This window comes from Rhinoderma darwinii, chromosome 9, assembly GCF_050947455.1.
Source record: "Rhinoderma darwinii isolate aRhiDar2 chromosome 9, aRhiDar2.hap1, whole genome shotgun sequence".
NCBI lineage: Eukaryota > Metazoa > Chordata > Amphibia > Anura > Rhinodermatidae > Rhinoderma > Rhinoderma darwinii.
In genome coordinates this window covers 21,082,023-21,105,484 of record NC_134695.1, presented here as the reverse complement: position 1 = coordinate 21,105,484, position 23,462 = coordinate 21,082,023, and the positions used below count along the sequence as shown (strand labels likewise).

The window sequence follows — 23,462 nt, the reverse complement described above, 5'->3', positions numbered from 1 at the left end:
GTTAGAGGGGGATACTGTAACGTCCGTGGTCGCGGACCACAAACTCCTTCCATCCAGTCGGCGCCCTTCTCTCCAGAGATGTCTGCACATACGGCCATCCTGTTCCACAGTGACCACCAGGGTGTGCAGATTTAAGAAGCCAAAGCGCACGCAGGTGGGAGATTGAGCTGATTGCTCCCAGAGCACCCTGGGCTATAAGAAGGGCCCAGCCCCTGCCCCCCAGACGAAGGCATTAGCGCCGAAACGCGCGTTGGGGAGGATCCCGGCTGTACTCACCTTGTTTATTCATAATGGGTGTGTGAGACTTTCACCCCTCTGATGCAAATTCACCTTGTTTCACCTCTATCTTGTACTTGCTTGTTTTACTTGTATGTATAGCGATATATGTAATGCTGAGGTCAGTGGACAATGATTATTTTATCAGCATTGCGAATTGGTTTCGGTTGTGACCTCTGCTTGTAGGGTTATGCAGTTTACATTACCTTGCATATAAATATATATATATTTTGCTTACCCGTTCAAGCAGACCACATTACCATATTACTATATACATATATTAAAAAAGTATTTAGTGAAATCATTTCCATCTAGGGAGTTCATATATTTCATGTACCGTTTTGTATGTATTTCAGTATACATTCAGTCGAGTCCCGTGTTTTTACTGTTGGTTTATGGATTCTTTTATCATCACATAGTGTATTTCATGTCAAAGTATTTTTGTATTTTTTCACTATTCCATTGTCTCCCAGCATTTATTGTTTCTCTTTTGGTCTTATCTATTCAATTGGTATGCTGTTTGGGTATAACACTCTGGAATCAACCCGTAGAGCTAGATATATATCTCACTTGTGATATGCTCTTTATTGGGGTATGTAGATTCATGTTGCTTTTTCAGATCGGTTATATGCCTGAGCATAGTTGTCGTACCCAAAGTTTGTCTATGCAAATGGTCTCCTAGTGTCTTCCAGTTCCCAGTGTTTCCCGTACCTATATCCTGTATCCCGTGCTATCCTGGTCAAGTGCTGTGCTGCATACCACGCCTGTCCTGCTACACTACGCCTGTCCTGCTACACCACGCCTGACGTCTGCCTGCTGCCTATTCTCAGCCGAGCCTGCCTTGCTACTGTCCGAGCTGCCACAGGTACAATATATGAACTATAGACGGTTACCTGCGCCCTATTAGCCAGCTGCCATACCGCCATGGCGGTACGGCCCAGTGGGTCCACGAACCCAATGTGACCGTACACTTGCACACTCTTTGAAGAACTCGGCAGGGACGTTGTTCTAAACATCTTGGAGAACTAACCACAGATCTTCTGTGAATGTAGGCTTCATCAAATCCTTCTGTCTCTTCCCAGACAGATTCGATGATTTTAAAAATCAGGGCTCAGTGGGCTATATCATCACTTCTAGGGCCCCGAGTTATTCTTTATGCTGAAAATAGTTCTTAATGACATTGTATGTTCGGGGTCGTTGTCCTGCTGCAGAATATATTTGGAGCCAATCAGACGCCTCCCTAATGGTATTGCATGATAGATAAGTATATACCTGTTTTTGTCAGCATTGAGGACACCATTAATCCTGACCAAATCCCCAACTCCAATTGCTGAAATGCAGATCCAAACTTGGAAGGAACCTCCACCATTCTTCACTGTTGCCTGCAGACACTCATTGTAATGCTCTCCTACCCTTTGGTGAACAATTTGCCTTCTGTTAAAGCAAAATATTTCCGATTTTGACTCATTAGTCCAGGGGACCTGCTGCCATTTTTCTGCATCCCTGTTCTTATGTTTTCGTGCATAGTTGAGTAGCTCGGCCTTGTTTCCACTCAAAGTTTACTTTTTAGCCACATATCTTCTATGAAGACCTCTTCTGGCCAGAATTCTCCGAGCAGTAGATGGGTGTACCTGGGTCCCACAGGTTTCTGCCAGTTGATGGCACTTTTGGACATCTTCCAATTTCGAAGGAAAGTTAACATGTGTCTTCGATCTGCTGCACCAAGTTTCCTTGGCCGACCACTGCGTTTACAGTCCTCAACGTTGCCTGTTTCTTTTTTGTTCTTCAAAAGAGCTTGAACAGCACATCTTGAAGCCCCAGTCTGCTTTGAAATCTTTGCATGGGAGAAACCTTGCTGCTGCCGCGTAACTACTTTGTCTTGTTGCTGTACTCAGTCTTGCCATGGTGGACCTGTGACATGAAACTCTTCCACAACCTCACCTTTGTAGCAGAGTTTGGCTGTTTCTCACCCAGTTTTAAGCGTCTTATACAGCTGTTTCTATTACAGTTAATGACTGTTTCCACCTACCTATGAAAATAATGATGATAATTATCACCTGTTTGGTATAATTGGTTAATCATACACCTGACTATAATCCTACAAAATCCATGACTTTGTGTAAGTGTACCTAGAATAATTAATGCTGTTTTGAAGGCAATTGGTGGTCACACCAAATATTGACTTGATTTGATTTAGATTTCTCTTCTGTTCATTCACTTTGCATTTTGTGATTTGATGAAAAAAAACTATTACTTCTCTTTTTGAAAGCATTCTCACTTTGCAGCATTTAGCTTCAACTGCCTAAAACATTTGTTGCACAGTACTGTGTTTGTGTGTGTATATTTGTGTGTGTGTGTGTGTGTGTGTGTGTGTGTGTGTGTGTGTATATATATATATATACACACAACACCTACAGGAGCTTTTATGGCATCCTGTTCTAAATTCATAGTCCTTATTGAGTTGGTCTCCCCTTTGCAGCTAAAACAGCTTCCACTCTTTTGCAATGGCTTTCTACACGATTTCGGAGTGTATGTGTGGGAATTTTTGCCCGTTCATCCAGAAAAGCATTTCTCAATTCAGACACTGATGTAGGACGAGAGGACTTGGCTCGCAATCCCAGTTCTAGTTTATCCCAAAGGTGTTCGATGGGGTTGAGGTCAGTGCTCTGTGCGGGCCATTCAAGTTCTCCCACACTAAACTCACCTAACCATGCCTTTATGAACCTTGGTTTGTGCACTGGGGCATACAATTGGAAGCATACAATTATCCAACATGTCTTGGTATTCTGAAACATTAAGATTTCCCTTCACTGGATCTAAGGGGCCAAGGCCAACAACAGCCACATAGCATTATTCCTCCTCAACCTAACTTTACAGTTGGTACAATGCAGTCAGGCAGGTAACGTTGTCCTGGCATTCGCCAAACCCAGACTCGTCCATCAGACTGCCAGATAGGGAAGCGTGATTCTTCACTCCACAGAACATGTTTCTACTGCTCCTGCGTCCAGTGGCAGTGTGCGTTACACCACTCCATCCGACACTTGGCATTGTGCTTGGTGATGTAAGGCTTACATGCAGCTGCTCGGCCATGGAAATTTATGCAGTGAAACTCCAGGCACGCAAGTTTTTGTGTGGATGTTAATGCCAAAATGAGGTTTGTAACTCTGCAGTTATTTAGTCAGCAAAGCATTGGCGACTCTTATGCACTGTCTGCCTCAGCACGCGACGACCCCGCTCTGTAACTTTACATGGTCTGCCACTTCATGGCTGAGTTTCTGTAGTTCCTAAATGATTTTACTTTGCAGTAATACCTTTCACAGTTGATCGTGGTATGTCTCGGAGGGAGAAATTTAACGTACTTACTAATTGCAACGATGGCATCCTATTACAGTACCACGCTTAAATTCAGTGAGCTCTTTAAAATGACCCATTCTTTCACAAATGTTTGTAAAGGCAGAATGCATGGCTATGTACTTGAGTTTATACACCTGTGAATGGGACTAAAACACCTGAATTCAATGATTAAGAGGTGTGTCCCAATACTTTTGTTCATATAGTGTGTGTGTGTGTATGTATGTATGTATGTATGTATATATATATATATATATATATATATATATATATATATATATATATATATATATATATAAAAAGCAGTAATTTATACCAACACATTAAATACAGATACCCATTTCCTTCGTAATATTACATATAAGGAACATATTAAGTGAAAAGATCCCTGTTCTTATAATGGTTAAAGTGTACATCCAGTTCTCTCTTAGGATTTACACTCAATGTATAAATTTCATGTTTCTAATCGAAAATTAGTGCTCCATGCTGTTGATTAGCTTTATACACTTGCAGACTGCACACTTTATTAATTTCAGTTTATGGCAGAGAAGCAAAATACTTGAATTACTGCAGACTTTGACCAGTTTCTGGCTGAGAGATAGATGGCTGGATCAACAAAGAATGAGAGAGATACTGCTTAAATAACTTGAATATCTTACCCAAACAGAGAATAAAGCGGTCCGTCTGTCTGTCTGTAAAGGCAACTTGCTGGATAATATAATATTATAACCTATATATATATATATATATATATATATATATATACTCTTAGCCAATTCATTAAATTCAAGATTTCACATAGTCCATATATATTAAACCAAAAAGAAAAATCTCGACATATTATATCAAAATATGTTTATTTATACTTTATTACACATAAATAAATACAAGACGTACAAAAATAACTCCCCTCCCCAGTATATACTATAGACCTATAAAATATAATTACAATTATGCCAGGTATCATATAGTACAATATCAAAGATCATAGATCATATATAGAATAATAATTCCTCCCAAAAAGAATCACATCCCAGGTAGAGTGAAAACTATACAACATGTGTAAGTAATCAGACTGACGGGTCATTCAAATCACAGAGTATAAGCAAAAAATGCTAACTTACAATGAAAAAAACCCCAATCAGAAAAGGACTATGAATGGTTAGAAGTAGTACACTATAACTGTGAAGGACATGATACATGGAGAATAGGACACCTGGACACCGAGCACCTCGACGCGCGTTTCGCAACCTTCGTCAGGAGATGTAATTGCTACTCTGAAGACTCAAGTTTAAATACGGTGTAAGGGGAGAACCAAGGACCAATAGTGTGCAGCAAGCCGCTCACACCCCCTGACGTCCAGTCATCAACATCATGACACGTTGGTATGCCTACGTGGTGTCTCTACTAGGTGGCACTTCGGCACGATCTGCTCTCTCAAAGGCCTCTATTCAAACAGAATACTGTTGTATAGAATGCTACTTTTAATGGCGTCACTGTTGAAGCCACGGTTTTGAAGGTTTGGCTCTTATCTCAGTGGGTGATTCAGACCTTATTAAAGGCCAGAAAACCTTGTTTGGCCCTCATTCATCACCGCACTTGGAAGACATCTGCAGTAGTGTCAGTATCGACATCTTCCTTCCTTGGGTTTTTCCTTGCACCAACTCCTGGCATTCTTGGAAGGGTTGGTTCGTGGCACTAATCTCTCTCTTGGGGCGTGTGTGTGTGTGTGTGTGTGTGTGTGTGTGTGTGTGTGTGTGTTTATTTTTTTGTTTGTTTTTTTAACAGACCTTTGGCATTCGGATCCGATGTCCAAACCTTTTTGCAACGGGTAGCACACGCGGTGCCACCCTATCGACCACCAACTCGATCTTGGGATCTGTCATTTGTAGTCTTTGCTATGTAGTCGGCTCCATTAGACAATTCTCGAAATCTTGTTGCGTCTGCTAACCTGAAAGGTGGCGTTCATTGTGGCGGTGACCTCCATTCGATGTGTTTCCGAGCTGAATGCTCTGTCTTGTCATGCTCCGTATCTGACTCCGTCAAGATTAGGCGGTTCTTAATACTGTACTCCTGACAAAGTCGGTCCGTAGAGCGAAACGCGAGTCAGGCGCTTTTTTCATCAAGTCCTGAGGTTGCGGTTTCCACTCCCCACTATGTCTCGGGGTATGTGCTTACCTTTATCTTTGTACAATTGATTCCTTCTGACGATCACTTCAGTTTACCTTCTTGGCTTTTTTGCCTGCATCCTTTTGTCAGGACATCTTACACTATTTGCTGTGTATTGTATTTAGGCAGCTTTTCATTCATATGTGGGCATTGTACCATTAGCTACCATTTACATGTGGGCATTGTATTCTAGCGCGTAACATTTATCGATTTTTCTTCGCTGTGGGTCATATGAGTGGTTTCGGGCCACTGACGGTTGATTCTGTTTGTCACTGGTCTTTTACATCTGATCTTATTGTCTTTATCTCCGTGTATGGTCCATCCTTTTTATTCCGTATTATGTCATTGTTTATTATATCTAATAAAGATTTTTTTACTTTTGCATACATTTTTGCTCATTATTTTTCTAGGGGCTATGTTCCCTCATGGTTCGCGTTTAGGTTCTTAACACTGTGCCCAAGGTGGTCTTCCCCTTCCACCTTTACAGGGATATAATTTTGCCGTCCTTCTGCCCATCTCTGGTGCATCTTAAGCTCTCTTCACAATTTGGATGTGGTCTGCGCCATACTGGTCTAACTCTTGATCATTTCCTCTTTTCACCACGCAGACTCCTTGTTCGTGGTCCTGTAAGGTCTTAGGAAGGGCTTGGCGGCCTCTAGGCTACAATCCCTTGATGGCTGTGGTTTACTATTCACGAGGTCTGCCAACTAAAGAGAAAGTAACCATTTTTCCGGGTAACAGTCAATTCCACTCGGGTACGATGTGCTTCCTGGGCTGTGCGTCATCCGGCTTCGGCTCTTAAGCACTCCAAGGCGGCTACCTGGTCATATTTGCACACTTTCACCAAATTCTATAGGGTACTTCCCTTGGTCGCAAGGTGTTGTGTGCATCTGTCTAGTAGATGATTACGCCATTTTTTCCCTTCCCACATATGTGGACTGTTTTGGAGTGTCCCATGATCTGTGTCCCCCAATGAGGAGAACGAGAAAACAGCATTTTTAAGTTCTCACTGTAAAATTATTTTCTCATCCAGTCCATTGGTGGACAAAGTACATACCCTTTTTTCAACATGCTTTTCTTATCCGGTAATGATATTGTTTCAATTACCATGTGTTCCTCTTCTCCTACTGCTTCTGTACAGACACACCAGCTCTAGGAGGGTTATATACTGTAGGAGTCAACACTTATTTTTATTCCTAGTGTCACGCCTCCTAGTGGCAACCGCATATATTCATGGTCTATGTCCCCCAATGGACTGAACGAGAAAAGGTTTTTACGGTAAGTACTCAACAAATATATTGTCATCCGTCGTCGGCTGAAACTGGGCGTGTATGGCATAATCGGCAAATTATGGGCAATCATTTGCCGTTTTGCGCAAGCACATTTTGTTTTCCTACATTTATTTTTATTTTTTACGTTTTTCCGACATGCCAGTTTAGTCTGACATTTCGATGGTCAGATTGTTGGTACAAACGATCTGACATATGTTTGATTGGCCACATTGTGACCGATCCTAACCTTAAGTGTATGGCCATTTTAACGTGTCTAAAATGTAAGCTGGCCATACATTTTAGATAGCTGTGGATTGAATGATCATTCTGCCAACAGCTATTCCTCCAGACTTCCCCCATACACATGCACTCTCAGCCGAGCGTGCATGTGTTTTCAATGTGTTTATTAAAACAAAGTCCGCTAAACACACAAAATGTGCCAAAAGTGGCCAGGAGTAACAAGTGTTAACTGACAGGATACCCAAACATTTTACAAGCCAAATTGTATGATTACTTTTTTCTAAGATAAATTCCGCAAATAAACAGTAATAGTGCATTAAGATTGGTGCAGAAGTAGGTCACAGTTAAAGGGAACTTGTCAGGGGATTTATGCAACCCTATCTGAGAGCAACATATGATAGAGGTAGTGCAGTAGAAATTTGTTATATATATTTGTTACAATTATACATAAAGCGGCCAATCCCTTTAAGTTTTTTCCCAACAGAGGTTGTGTTCTTTTCATTTAGAACTTAATTTTGACAAGGGCACGGTGCATTAGACTGTATATAGATGGATAGCTACAATATTTATATTGCTATTTTTTTTATTTCTGTAGGTAATCCAGTGTCCTTTTCAACCAAAGCAGGCTGTGTTCAGCCGAAGACTACATGATTTGAATAGTGGCAACAATAAAATAACCTCAAATATGTTATTCTCGAGTACTTTAAATACTTTTGTTTGATTTGCTATTAATGCAATGGCTGTTCTCCTCACATGCAGGAAATTCCAGAGCTTATTGGCAAGAGTGTTGCTGTCTCTGGGGAATGAAGCAAACTTTTTTATTTTTTTTCTAATCTCATGCAACACTTTAATTTTGAAAAATTTACAAAAATTTTGTTATAAATTGCAGAAATAACAATTCACTAATGTATTGTAATCAGATATGCTTGATTTAGCAACAGGTTACCCTGTGGTAATACAGCTTTATTACTGAGCGGAATTTCTATTGCCCTGCTGTTGCCCTGTTAATCTGTACGATTATGACACCTTTTATTAGCCTATAGATCATATATACGCCACAGCCTGTACTAAATAATAGAATACAATTTGTTGAAAGATTTTGCAGGCAAGGGCAGGAAATTTTAAATTCAGACCTGCACTGGATCATCAAACTGACTACTGTTATTGCAAGTAGAATATAAATTTAGAATAATCTGAGGAAAATAAAGGATGTTTTACCATATGCAAATAAAAAATAAATCCAAGATCAAATGACCTTTTGATATCGTTGAATAACCCTATATATTTTTGGTGATGAATGAAAAAGAAATTATTTGGAATTTGTTAGGAAAGTCCTAAAAATATTTAGTGTGTGTGTGTGTGTGTGTGTGTGTGTGTGTGTGTGTGTGTATATATATATAATTTTTTTTTCTTTCCAGAGCATAAGACTAGGTTAAAGTTAAAGAAATTAAATATAGTATAAGAAGAAAGTCTTCCATCTCGCCGGTGTCCAGTGTCTTTAGTGGTTCAACGTACGGACACTGCTCAGGCACAGCTTGTGGTAACCGCAAATAAAAGAAAATATGTTCCAGCAATCGACTTGACAACATAAGGACTTTATTAGAAAAGCATTTCATAATCCACCTGGCGTGATGAAGTGATGACATAAGACCGCTTATACATTTCGAACGCCAACTGCATTCTTAGCCATAGCGCATGTATAAAGTGCTTGATACAAATTTAAGTTAACAAGACACAATGGAAGTTCAACATATGTGTATATAGGCCCCATGACAAAGATTACCATGTGAGTGAATTAATGTACATTGCCCTGTCTCTCCTACATACAATCAAACATATACTGAAGTCCATCACAGTAGAAGAGATGGTTAGGGCAAAAAGGTACTGCAGCAGAAATGTAAGCTTTCTTTATGCATGCGAAAAAAACAGGCTGCCTTGAGTCAAGTGGCTACCATAAATGAATGCTGAACAGAGCTAGTAACATAGTAGATCTCTGATCTTGGGAAGAATTAGTGATCAATGAAAAAAATACAAATAATAAGTCTAATACAAAACCTACTGTCACAGCTATGGGGTATGTGTTCCCACTAGGCCGCTCCGTCATAGTGATGTCTGAAGAGAGAAAAATATACACAGCGCCACATGGTGCAAGATAAACCTTGATAGGTAGGGCAATGAATAATAAAGGTAAGTAGTTCGGCTCACCATAAAAGCTCGTACTGGCAGGTACAGCTTAGTGTAGAAGGCCGTTTTTATAGCCAGGTTGCAGCTGTCCATATCCAGGTACCGGCATCAAGAATATTGAGCCGCAGGAAAATAAAGGTTATATATTTTGAAAAAAAAATAAATATATTAAAAACTGGATATTTTTTGGAGAGCGCTCCTCGGTGTGAAGAATAAGCAGATAGGTCCTGGTAAGCAGATTTATTGTACAACACAGGATGGGCAACGCGTTTCAACGCAGAACATGCGTCTTCGTCAGGCCGAAAAATAGGTCGGCCTGACGAAGACGCATGCTCCGTCATAGTGGAGTACAAGCTGGCTAAACAACCGTTAATAATAGTCTTTAGGACAAGAGTACCTGTATAGAAGATAGGTGGACACTTGGTGTAGCAGACGTTTGATGTAGCAGACATTTGGTGTAGATTACACTTGGCACAGATTACACTCTCGACTCAAACACTACACTTCGCACTGGAGCAAACACAATTGCTGGATACGGGAACACAGGATACAACTAAGGGGCCATTTGCAATAACGAACATAGGCAGACACAACAACAATCAGGCAAGGAGGAAGAGGGCAGAGTCCTTTGTATACAGCAGGGTGAGTAAGGATTGGATAGGGAGCTTTTTGCAGGTGCACCCTAAGCAGAGCAGTGGCCATGTGTGCTGGCGTCACCGAAGAGGGGGACACCGACTGGAGCTCATTGGTCTGTGGTCACTGGTGGATAAGTGATGCCGACGGTCTGTGAACTAAGCCATAACTGTACCCCCCCCCCTTATGCCCCCTCTTCTTAGGTTAAGAGTGTGAGCGGGATTTCTTAATGAGAGCTGGAGCATCCACATTCTCTTCCGGTTCCCAAGGTCTCTCCTCAGGATCAAACTCTTTTTAGTCCACCAGGTAGACGGTCCTCCCTCCTATGCTCTTGTATTCCACGGTTTCTTTTACTTCAAAGATGTCAGAAGAACCTCAGGGAGCAACTGTAGACCCAGGGGATTTTCTCAATTTGGTTTAGTTCCACAGGCTTTAGAAGGGACACATGGAAAGAGTTGGGGATTTTGAGGGTAGGTGGTAGCCAAAGCTTATAGGATACAGAGTTCATCTGTTGCAAAATTTCGAAAGCACCGAGGAATCTGGGAGCGAATTTGTGGGAAGGGATTTTCAGAGGAATGTTTTTGAACAACAATCAGACCTTGACTCCAGGTGAAAACTGAGGAGGAATTTTTGTTTTCTTATCCGCATATCTCTTCATGCGATCAACTGCCTGAAGGTTCGCAGACTTAGTTTGCTGCCAGATGTGAAGAAAACCTCTGAAGCAAGAATTGGCTGCAGGCACTTGAGACATAGCTGGCACAGAAAGAGGAACATGTGGATGTTGACTGTTGTGACAACTTGGGGTAAGTTAGCTCACAGGATCGGCATCTCCAGGGTTTGATGGTTGGCACACTTAAGAATTTTCACTCCAACACAGTGGATTCGGTTTGAAACCAGCTTTATTGTCTTCACACATGAAAAACGGTTTAACATAACAGGTCAAAAATAAACCCTAGGCAGTCCAGCCTCTAACTAAACATACAGATTTCCTAGCTATCGGGGTGAAAGGCCTTCTGCCTAGCAGCTCACAACAAACGTATGTTCTTACCAGAACTTCTGACTCCCACAGGCTCGCAATACCGGTCTTCCTCAGACTGGGAGCATTGTGTGAATAGGTCACAACTTTCTTAAAGGATCCTTAACAGCTGGCAGCTAATGAGACTCCTAAGGCAGCCCAAACCTTGGATTGTCCTGAAGACGGGGTGGAACTTTTTACTATTCTCTTCCACTCCAGCAACCCAGACCTTTTTCCAGGTTTCTTGCCTAATAAATAAGGAGAAAGGACATTTTCTCTTGAAACATTCCTTTTAACTATATAATTCTGGGCCCAAATCCTGCCCCTTAGTAGCTGCACTGCTACACTGTACAGAATGAAGAACGGAGAAGAAGCAGTAGATTCACTAGTATGACTGTTGTAGGAGAATTCGGCCCATGGCAGAAGCTGTACTCAATTGTCTTGTTGAACTGAAACGAAATGACGAAGATTAATTTTCAAGTACCTGGTAGATCCTTTCAACTTGGCCATTAGACTGCGGGTGATAAGGGGAAGAAAAGTCCAATTTCACATCTAAAAGTCTACATAAGGCTCCCCAGAACTTAGATGTGAATTGTACACCCCAATCTGACACAATATGGAGGGGGAGGCCGTGCAAATGAAAGATGTGCTGGATAAACAAATTTGTGAGGCGGGAAGGCCGGTTAAAGAAACAAAACGTGCCATCTTGGTGAAGAGGTTCATCAGGACCCCAGAGCGTAGTACATCCAGAAGAGCGAGGGAGATCGGTAATAAATACATGGTGATGTGTTGTCAGAGAGCATCAGGAACTGGCAGAGGTAGGAGCAGACCAGCAGGTTTAGAATGAGTAGCTTTGTTTTGGGCACAGTTCATACAGGAAGAAACATAGTCCAGAACATCTTTTGGTAGCGTGGGCCACCTGTAGTGACGAGCAATAAAGTCCAGAGATTTCCGAACACCAGCGTGACCAGCCATTTTGGAATTATGTCCCCAGCAGAGAATTCTTCTCCAGTCAGAAAGACGGACAAAAATCTTAAATGACCTTCATTTTCCGAGGGTTAACCGCAATGTTGAAGACTTTCTTCAGAGTCATTCGTTTCAAACGACCGGGACAGCATCAGCCTTAATGTTTTTGTCAGCAGGGCAGAAATGAAGCAGGAATTTAAATCTGGCGAAGAACAATGGCCATCCGGCTTTATGGGGGTTCAGTAGTTGTGCAGACTGTAGATATGTACGATTTTTGTGATCTATGATGATGGGATGAGCAGCCCCCTCCAACAGGTGTCTCAACTCTTCTAAGGCCAACTTGACGGAGAGTAATTCTCAATCCCCAATAGAATAGTTGCACTCTGCAGGAGAGAAGAGTTTGGAGAAAAATCCACATGATACTGCCTTACCCTTGGAATTCTTTTGAAACTGGAGTGCTCCATCACCAATGGCAGAGGAACAAACCTCTAATGAAAAATTTAATGTCACATCAGCATTATGAAGAAAGGAAACAGAGATGAGGGCGCTCTTGGGGTTGGAGAATGCCGACTCTGCCTCAGGGGTCCAGTCCTTAGTGTTCACACCCTTCTTGGTAAGAGCCGAGATAGGAGCAGTTAGTGACGAGAAATTTGGGATGAACTGCCAATAAAAATTAGCGAAATCCAGAAAGTTCTGTATGGCTCGGAGACCTTGAGCACGTGGAAACTCCAAGATGGACTTCAGGAAGCAACTCAATAGGACAATCATATGATGAGGAAGAAGGACCTCTGCCTCCTTCTTGATAAAGACATGTAATTAGGATATTGTGGAGGTAGTCCAGTGAGAAACAGAGGTATTGTAGAATGAACAGGATGAACCTGAGGCAGACAGCGGTGAAGACATCTGGGACCCCATTGGAGAACCTCTCTAGAATTCCAATTAAGAACAGGAGGAGGTTTATCACTTTGGATAGGACATAGAAAGTTATTAGTTTCGAATGAAGGACTCCTATCTGTAGTCTCAGCGGTTTGGTGATAGACAGGATAGGGTCCGGCAGAGGTCGTCCATCAACAGAAGCATCCGCCAGAGGTTTTTATAGGAGAACAGTAGCCAAGTAGAGACGGTCTACTAAATCCTGCTGGATAAAGTGTGCAGCTGCTCCAGAATCCAAGTAAGCAGGTACAGAGTGTGATCCTTCACCGGTAACGATAGACACCGCACCAGAAAGTCTGGGAGAGAATTAAGTAGTCGTAGGAGATTCACCTAGGATTGTCTCTCCAATCAAGCCTAGGTGCTGGAGTTTTCTTGGCTTTTGTGGGCATTGGCGCATGAAATGTCCCTTGTGGCCACAATGCAGACATAACCCAGTCGAACGTCTGCGTTGCCGTTCCTGGTCGGACAGTCTGAGTCTGTGTAACTGCATATGCTTCTCCGGAGGTGCAGCAGGACAGGTCAGTAGAGGACTTTGGGTGCCAGTTGTCAAGACCTCTTCTCCCAACGAACTTTGAAAGTGTGCTCTTGGATCCTCATATCGATCCGGGTTGCCAGAAGTATTCGGGCATCCAAGGTAGTAGGAAGCTCTCGAGCTGCCAGTTCATCCTTTATATGAGAGGCCAGGCCCTCAAGAAAGTTGCCACTAATGCCTCATTATTCCAAGATAACTCAGTTGCCAACGTATGGGAGGAGATGGCGTACGCCCCTACAGTTGAAGCCCCTTGATTGAGGGTCAGCAATTAGGCAGCGGCAGAAGATGTTCAACCTGGTTCCTCGAACATTGTACGGAGCGCCTTAATAAACAGTGGCAGATCAGAAAATTCCGGGCCCTCTCGTTCCAAGATGGGGTTCGCCCATACCAGGGCTTTGCAGGAGAAGAGAGAAATAATAAAAGCCATATTGGCCTCTTCTGAGGGGAAGAGATGAGCACGTAACCTGAAGTGGATCGTACAGATTGATGTAACCTCTATGGGTCTTAGGATCCCCATCGTAGCAAGGAGGTAGAGGCAATTAAATTGCAGACCCAAGGCAGGTAGGAGGGATAGCAGATGGGGGAGCAGCGATAACAGCCAGAGGAGGTACAGGTTGGAGATCCAAATGAGTAATTATGGCGTTTACCGCATGTAGTAGTTGATCCTGGCGTACTCGGAGGTCACACATATCTGCTTGCATCATTTGGACTGCAGATTTGGGTTGACCAGCGGGATCCATGGCCTGAGCGTACCGTCACGGCTAGAGATGAGCGAACCGGGACAACCGAACCCGGTTTCGGTCCGAACATCGTGAAAAGTTTGGTTCGCAGCGAATCCGAACTTCACCGAGTTCGGCCGAACACGTTTTGACCGAACCCGGCTTATGAGTCACTGATTTTCCGGTACGCGACATCAGGAAATAGTCACTGTCCAGGGTGCTGAAAGAGTTAAGCGATCGGCAGTAACTGTTTCAGCACCCTGGACAGTGACTTCCGATCACAAGATACATCAGCGTGTAAAAAAAAAAGTTCCTACTTACCGATAACTCCGTGCTTCTTCCTCCAGTTCGACCTCCCGGGATGATGATTCAGTCCAAGTGACCGCTGCAGCCAATCACAGGCCGATCACAGGCTGCAGCCAATCACAGGCCAATCCCAGGCTGCAGCGGTCACATGGACTGCCGCGTCATCGAGGGAGGTCGGGCTGGATGCCGAAAGAGGGACGAGTCACCAAGGCAATGGCGACGCGTCACCAAGGCAATGGCGACGCGTCCCTCTCTTGACATCCCTGGATGACGCGACAGTCCATGTGACCGCTGCAGCATGTGATTGGCCTGTGATTGGTTGCAGCGGTCACATTGGCTGAAACGTCATACAGGGATGTCGATAGGGACGCGTCACCAAGGCAACGGCTGGGAGACAGGACTGGAGGAAGAAGCAGGAAGTTCTCGGTAAGTACGAACGTCTTTTTCTTTTCTTTTTTTACAGTTTGCTCTATATTGTGATCGGAGTTCACTGTCCAGGGTGCTGAAAGAGTTACTGCTGATCAGTTAACTCTTTCAGCACCTTGGACAGTGACTATTTACGGACGTCGCCTAGCAACGCTGCCGTAATGCCGGGTGCACACATGTAGCCACCCGTCATTACGGGAGCTCCATACATGATTTTTATGGGCTTTCTTGAATTACAGGTTCGGTCCGAATCAAACTTTTTCAAGAAATTCGGCGAACCAGCCGAACCGAACTTATCATAAGTTCGCTCTTCTCTACTCACGGCTATGGGGTATGTGGACACACTAGACCACTCCACCGTAGCGGAGTAGCAGCTGGCCAAACAACAGTGAATAATAGTCTTTAGGACAAGAGAACCTGGATAGAAGATAGGCAGACACTTGGCGTTGCAGGCGTTTGATGTAGCAGACATTTGATGTAGATGACACTAAGGCACAGAGGACATTTGGCATAGATGACACTCTCGACTCCGACACTAGACTTCACAATGGAATAAACACAATTACGGGATACAGGATACGGGAACACAAGATACAACTAAAAGACCATTTGCAATAATCAACATGGGCAGACACAACAACGCTCAGGCAAGGAGGAAGAGGGCAGAGTTATTTTTATACAGCAAGCTGTGATTCACTGTGTGTTCTGACCCCTTTCTATCATAGCCAGCTTTTATTTTACCAGAGCATTTTTAAAGGAAAGCTGAACTTTGATTGGTTGCTATGCACATGACAACATCTTTCAGAGACTGTGAGCAATGTAATACAAGTAGATTCACACACAGTGAATGAGCTGTTGCAATAATAAATATAATTCCACCATTTTTTCCTATTCAGCTAGCCCATATACAGTGAAGGAAATAAGTATTTGATCCCTTGCTGATTTTGTAAGTTTGCCCACTATCAAAGACATGAACAGTCTAGAATTTTTAGGCTAGGTTAATTTTACCAGTGAGAGATATATTATATAAAAAAAAAAAAAAAAAAAAGAAAATCACATTGTCAAAATTATATATATTTATTTTCATTGTGCACAGAGAAATAAGTATTTGATCCCTTTGGCAAACAAGACTTAATACTTGGTGGCAAAACCCTTGTTGGCAAGCACAGCAGTCAGACGTTTTTTGTAGTTGATGATGAGGTTTGCACACATGTTAGATGGAATTTTGGCCCACTCCTCTTTGCAGATCATCTGTAAATCATTAAGATTTCGAGGCTGTCGCTTGGCAACTCGGATCTTCAGCTCCCTCCATAAGTTTTCGATGGGATTAAGGTCTAGAGACTGGCTAGGCCACTCCATGACCTTAATGTGCTTCTTTTTGAGCCACTCCTTTGTTGCCTTGGCTGTATGTTTCGGGTCATTGTCGTGCTGGAAGACCTAGCCATGAGCCATTTTTAATGTCCTGGTGGAGGGAAGGAGGTTGTCACTCAGGATTTGACAGTACATGGCTCCATCCATTCTCCCATTGATGTGGTGAAGTAGTCCTGTGCCCTTAGCAGAGAAACACCCCCAAAACATAATGTTTCCACCTCCATGCTTGACAGTGGGGACGGTGTTCTTTTGCAGCATTTCTCTTCCCCCAAACACGGCGAGTTGAGTTAATGCCAAAGAGCTCAATTTTAGTCTCATCTGACCACAGCACCTTCTCCCAATCACTCTCAGAATCATCCAGATGTTCATTTGCAAACTTCAGACGGGCCTGTACATGTGCCTTCTTGAGCAGGGGGACCTTGCGGGCACTGCAGGATTTTAATCCATTACGGTGTAATGTGTTACCAATGGTTTTCTTGGTGACTGTGGTCCCAGCTGCCTTGAGATCATTAACAAGTTCTCCCCGTGTAGTTTTCGGCTGAGCTCTCACCTTCCTCAGGATCAAGGATACCCCACGAGGTGAGATTTTGCATGGAGCCCCAGATCGATGTCGATTGACAGTCATTTTGTATGTCTTCCATTTTCTTACTATTGCACCAACAGTTGTCTCCTTCTCACCCAGCGTCTTACTTATGGTTTTGTAGCCCATTCCAGCCTTGTACAGGTCTATGATCTTGTCCCTGACATCCTTAGAAAGCTCTTTGGTCTTGCCCATGTTGTAGAGGTTAGAGTCAGACTGATTAATTGAGTCTGTGGACAGGAGTCTTTTATACAGGTGACCATTTAAGACAGCGGTCTTTAATGCAGGCACCAAGTTGATTTGGAGCGTGTAACTGGTCTGGAGGAGGCTGAACTCTTAATGGTTGGTAGGGGATCAAATACTTATTTCTCTGTGCACAATGCAAATAAATATATATAATTTTGACTATGTGATTTTCTTTTATTTTTTTTTATATAATCTATCTCTCACTGGTCAAATTAACCTAGCCTAAAAATTCTAGACTGTTCATGACTTTGACAGTGGGCAAACTTACAAAATCAGCAAGGGATCAAATACTTATTTCCTCCACTGTATGTCATATAGCCCTATTGACTGAATCCCTAAGCTCACATGATGTGTGTGTGGTGGTGAATGCACTGCAGTAGACAATAATACTATATTTCTTTAACCCCCTAGCCTCACTACGACGCAACTGTACGTCCTGGTGGCCAGTGTCTTAGCGCAACAGGACGCATAGTTACTGCGCGGTTCTCAGTGCACACTGTCGGTGGTAGTGTGCACCGGGGAACAGGGAGGTCAGCTGTCCCCGACAGCTGACATTCCACTATTGTCGATCAGTGGCTCATTGCTGGGGTTTCTAGCATATTGGCATAACCCACAATGAAATCGCGAGGTTTGCAGATGGTTGGCATGGCAATCAGGCCAAACAATGGCCTCCGTGTCTGACAGGAAGTCTGGTTCTGATAGGCTTTCGTACATGGCAGAGCGACAGGTAGTCACTGTGTCATTCCCGTTGCACACCGTCAGTGACAGTGTGCATTAGGAACGGGGAGGTCAGCTGTCCCCGACAGCTGGCACTCCACTGTTGCCGATTAGAGGCTCATTGCCGCTGATATTGGCAATTAACCCCTTAAATGTTGCGATCGCCGCATTTTTGGTAGCTTGTGGCACATCGGCATCCCCTATGCAATTGTGGGGGTTGCCGATGATAGTCATGGCATCCAGAGGCCAGACGACGGCCTCCGGGTCTGCCATGTATGGCAGGTCATAGTTACATAGTTAGTACGGTTGAAAAAAGACACATGTCCATCAAGTTTAACCAAGGGATGGGAAAAGGGAAGGGAAATTTTTCTACACATAGGAGCTAATATTATTTTGTTCTAGGAAATTATCTAAGCCTTTTTTAAAGCCATCTACTGTAGCTACTGTGACCAGCTCCTGCAGTAAACTATTCCATAGATTCACAGTTCCCACAGTAAAGAAGGATTGTCGCCTCTGCAGATTGAACCTTTTTTTTCCTCTAGACTGAGGAAGTGCCCCCTTGTTTTTTGAGGGGGTTTTACATGTAACATTTTTTGGATGTGCCATTCATATATTTATATAAGTTAATCATGTCCCCCCTTAGTCATCTTTTTTCAAGGCTAAATAGGTTGAATTATTTTAATCTTTCCTCATAACTTAGATTCTCCATGCCCCTTATTAGCTTCGTTGCTCTTCTTTGTATTTTTTCCAACCCCAGGGCATCCTTTCTATGAACTGGAAACCAGAACGGAACTGCATATTCTAGATGAGGCCTCATTAATGCTTTGTAAAGTGGTAATATTATATCCGTGTCCCGCCAGTCAATGCCTCTTTTAATACATGACAATATCTTGCTGGCTTTTGAAACAGCTGATTGAAATTGCATGCTGTTATTTAGTTTATGATCTACAAGTACACCCAGATCCTTCTCCACAAGTGACTCCCCCAGTATAACCCCCCCTCTAGGACATATGATGCATGCAGATTGTTGGTACCCAGATGCATAACTTTACATTTATCTGTAACGTCCGCGGTTGCAGAGCGCAGACTCCTCTCTTCCTGCAGACGTTGTCCTTCCCAGAGGTGCCAGCACATGCGGCCGTCCTGTCCTGCAGTGACCACTAGGGTGTACGCTCCAGCTCATTGCCGGCCTCAATGAGACAGAGCACACACATGTTTTAGATTTGAGCTGATTGTTCCCAGATCACCCTGGACTATAAGAAGGCCATGCCCCTTCCTGCATTGTCTGGGCGTTATTTGTACCTACCCGTGTCTTTCGCTGCAAATGGTCCCTTGAGTGTTTTCCCGTTCCAATGTTCCCGTTCCTGCTACCTGTATCCCGTGCTATCTTGTTCCTGTGCCGTGTAGAGTTGGAGTCGTGTTGTGCTCTGTACTACGTCTTGTTACAACACGCCTGGTGTCTACCTGCTGCAAAGGTCCCATCCGAGCCTATCCTGCTACTGTCTGAAGTTACCACAGGTACACCTATACGAACTATAGACTTTGACTTGTATCCTGTTGGCCAGCTGCCATACCATCAAGGTGGTATGGCCCAGTGGGTCCACAATACCCACAGATCGTTACAGTACGCTCAGGCTTTGGACCCCGCTGGTCAATCAAAGACTATGACAACGTCACAAGTGATGCGGGCGGATATGCTAGACCTCCGGTCTCGAAAGGACCAACTCCTCCAGGCTTTGCACATTATTGCACATCGACTAGATGTGCAAGCTACCGTTACTCCTACTACACCTCCTCACGGTACGGACCTCCTCGCTATGATGGAGACGTGAGGACCTGCAGTGGATTTTTGAACCAGTGCCAGATCCACTTCAGTCTGTATTCAAGGGCAATTTCTACTGATGGCGCAAGGGTCGCTTTCATCGTTTCTCTCACTGGCAGGGCCCTAACATGGGTGAACCCTATCTTGGTGAGACAAGGACCAGAGACCCGTGACTTCCAGGGGTTCCTACGGACGTTTTGCACGATATTTGAGGAGACTGGACGAGTCTCGTCAGCAGCTGCCTCCTTTCTGAACCTTCGCCAGGGGGACACTTCCATGGGCGAGTACGCCATCCACTTCCGCACCCTGGCGGGAGAGTTTTTGTAGAACAATGAGGCCTTGGTGGCTATATTCTGGCAGGGACTGTCCCCTGAGATTAAGGATGAGCTCGCCGCCAGAGATCTGCCATCTACCCTGGATGACCTCATCCTTCTGGCCGCCCGGATTGACACAAGGATCCGGGAACGGTTCTAAAAGGCCCGTCGGGAGGGAGGACCACCCTAGCCCGTCTCCTACTTTGCAGCAACCCCTGGTGTCCTCATCAGCTCTTCCTCCAAAGGAGTCTTTGTGGATGGACCATTTCAAACTGTCCACCCAGGAGAGACAACGCAGACGCACTTCAGGACTCTGTCTGTATTGCGGCCTCGGAGGCCATCTTGTGCCCCAGAGCCTTGCTAGGGTTTGTTAGAGCGACAACCCTGGGTGAAGAAGGACTTTCGTCTAAATTTTCCATTCCCGTGACCATAGTGTCTCTGCCTCTGCCGGACCCGGTTGTAGCTGTGACCAAGCCACTGAAGCTCCAAGTGGGAGCCCTTCATTCCGAGCTCAGCTCATTCTTTGTCCTGTCTAAGGCTGTCAACCCTGTGCGGCTGGGCCTGCCCTGGCTCCGACTACATGCCCTAGTCCTGGACTGGAATTCTGGAGAGGTCCTCAAGTGGGGTCCCGAGTGTCTCAACTGCTGCCAGGTACAGATACCTCCGACCCAGCCTCCTCTGCCTCGGTCCTTGGCAGGATTGCCTTGCCATTATTCTACGTTCTCAGATGTCTTCAGCAAGAAAGGGGTGCGTATGACTGTCCTAGCGAGCTGATTACTGGTGCATCCCTTCCCCGTGGTAGGGTATATCCTGTCTCCTTGCCGGAGACTCAGTCCATGTCCGCCTATATTAAGGAGAATCTGGAGAGGGGCTGCATACGGAAGTCCTCCTCTCCGGCAGGAACCGGGTTCTTCTTCATCAAAAACAAGGATGGGTCTCTTCAACCCTGCATGGACTACCGAGGTCTCAACCAGATCACGGTAAAAAATAGATATCCGTTGCCATTGATTTCAGAACTGTTTGAGCGTATACAGGAGCCAAGATTTTTTTGAAGCTAGACCTTTGTGGGGCTTTCAACCTAATCCGGATTTGCCGGGGTGACGAATGGAAGATGGCATTTAACACCCATGACGGACACTATGAATATCTAGTAATGCCCTTCGGCCTGTGTAATGCTCCTGCGGTCTTCCAAGGGTTCGTTAATGACATCTTCTATGTTTGTGTTGTGGTCTATCTTGATGACATCTTGATTTTTTTCTCCAGATTCTATGACTCATCAGAGACATGTCCGCCAAGTTTTGCTGCGGTTAAGGGAGAATCGCCTGTACTCCAAGTTGGAGAACTGCATGTTTGAGAAAAATGCTCTACCCTTCCTGGGCTACATCATCTCAGATCAAGGCCTCAAGATGGATCCCGAGAAGGTAAAGGCTGTCCTGGAATGGCCACGCCCTCAAAGCTTGTGGTCCATACAGCGCTTCCTGGGATTCGCTAATTTCTACAGAAAGTTCATTCCATCTTCACCGGAGTCAGGCCTTTGGCTAGCACCCCCAGCCTTTACCTTTTCTGAAACACTTGGCGGAACCGTGGGAAGTCCCGCCGCAGAAGGATCAGCTAAGTTGGAATTTACAACCCGGTCCGAACTTACACTGGCCCTCAAAACTGCCAGCAGAACCCGGATTTCCCTCTTGCCCCCCCCCCCTGACCCTGCACTAGAAATTGTCGAGAGACCGGCCGAACCGCCTCCCCTTCCCCCGCTGGAAAGGACTGTCCATAACGCACCAGAGCCATGACCCGCAACCACAACCCTATGTCCTTATTATTCCATCTAATATCCGGCCGCACTGCCTTCCGCTGCCAGAACTGCTCATCATAGCTCAGCCACGTCTGCCCGCCGTAAACTCGATGAGCTTCCCTGATAGCATCCATATAACAGAAGAGCACGGGACAATGCTCCGCCTGCGCCCTCTTTCCTATCACGCTTGCCAAAATCGCAAACACCTGCAGCCAATTAACAAAAGTTTGGGGAATCAATCGATAGCGTCGCTTCTCCTCTTTCTCCTTTTTACTTTCCAACAACTTGACCTTATCTAAGTTGAACTTTTCCAACGGCAACAATGAAAATATTTCGATGTACTTGTCCTTCCATATTTTGTCTCCGACTTCTGGCTTCAGATGCGCGCCCAACGGGCCCTCAAAGCAGACATACACTTCCCCTTTTGCCTTATCAGCCAACAGCACCCCATCAACCTCTTCATCCTTCTCCATCTGTACCGACACCGCCACTCCTGCTTCCCTGCCACGCTCCCATCCCCACCCGGCTGACTATCCACAATCGCAGTCCCAAACCGATGGCGGAACACATGCCAGCAGCTCCCGTACACAACTCAAAAATTCCCTAAGCTCCCCCCCTTCATCCACCCCACAACCGGACCGAACCTCTATACCCCAGTCGGCCCAAGTGGGAACCCACCCCCAGGGACCGAAATATAGTTGGTAAAGAAAACTTAGGAGATATCAACTCATCGGACTGCGTAGGTGCTGTGTCCACACCAGCCGGGGCGAAGGATTCATTCATCCATCCTCTCTACCGACCTCCCAGTCATCAGCTTCATCCGGACCCGCCAAACCCGGACAAGCGCCACATGACCGACAGCCGCGACTCTCCATGGAAGCGCTCTGGACCAGCGCTGACTAACTGGGCCTCTCCGCCCGACGGTTGGGGGCCTCGTCCACCCCGCGGCCCACTGGTAGCTTCCCACCTGCACACCGTGTCACCACCGACCGTGGCATACGTCTGGAACCCAGCACCTCATCCAGATGGCAAGCGGGCCGCCCAACTGGATCGTCACCAGCACGGCCCCCTGTAAGTCCACGATCCACACGATTGGAGGCAGAGGGCGGTCCCAGATGCAAGGGTGCCTGCCCCCCCCCCCCCCGCCTCCGCTGAGCCAGGCCGGCTAACAGGATTCCTCTCCGACTGGGCCGTCTGGCTCCTGGCAGCAGAGAGTGGAGCCCGGCCTGGAGGGTCCCTTGAGGGGCTCCTTACCCGGCACCTGGCTCGTGACAGCACTTCAGGGCTCAGACGCTCCGGAGACCTTGTGCGACGGGACCGCTGCCGAGGAGAAGATGACGTCACCGCCTGAGTCCCAGATCCACCCGCCGACACACTGCAGGTTCCTGCCACAGGAGCAGAAGGCCCCAACGGCTCACCTCCACTTCCGCTCACCGCCGAGCTTGGAGCCGATGACAGGCGGCCCGGATAGCCCCAGCCCCTCCACAAGCCACGCCATCCCCCACTCTGCCACAGCAGCCCGGACCTGGGTAAGTAGGGCCCCCATGTTCATCCTCAGCAGACAGTGTGACAAGGTTAACGCTGTCTGCTCCCGTAATG

At 45.3% G+C, this 23,462-nt stretch overlaps 1 protein-coding gene across 3 annotated transcripts in view; it reads left to right on the top strand.

The window, feature by feature from the left end:
- PGGHG (protein-glucosylgalactosylhydroxylysine glucosidase) overlaps positions 1-8,561 on the top strand; it is a 233,730-nt gene extending 225,169 nt beyond the window's left edge. For 2 of the 3 annotated variants that reach the window (XM_075837336.1, XM_075837337.1), the window contains exons 14-15: positions 959-1,141; positions 7,903-8,561. In XM_075837336.1, coding sequence (XP_075693451.1) covers positions 959-1,141; positions 7,903-7,958 — 239 coding nt within the window. In that variant the 3' untranslated portion in view covers positions 7,959-8,561. The remainder of the gene's footprint in view (positions 1-958; positions 1,142-7,902) is intronic. The other variant, XM_075837338.1, reaches the window with a different exon arrangement.
- Positions 8,562-23,462: the final 14,901 nt, after the last annotated feature.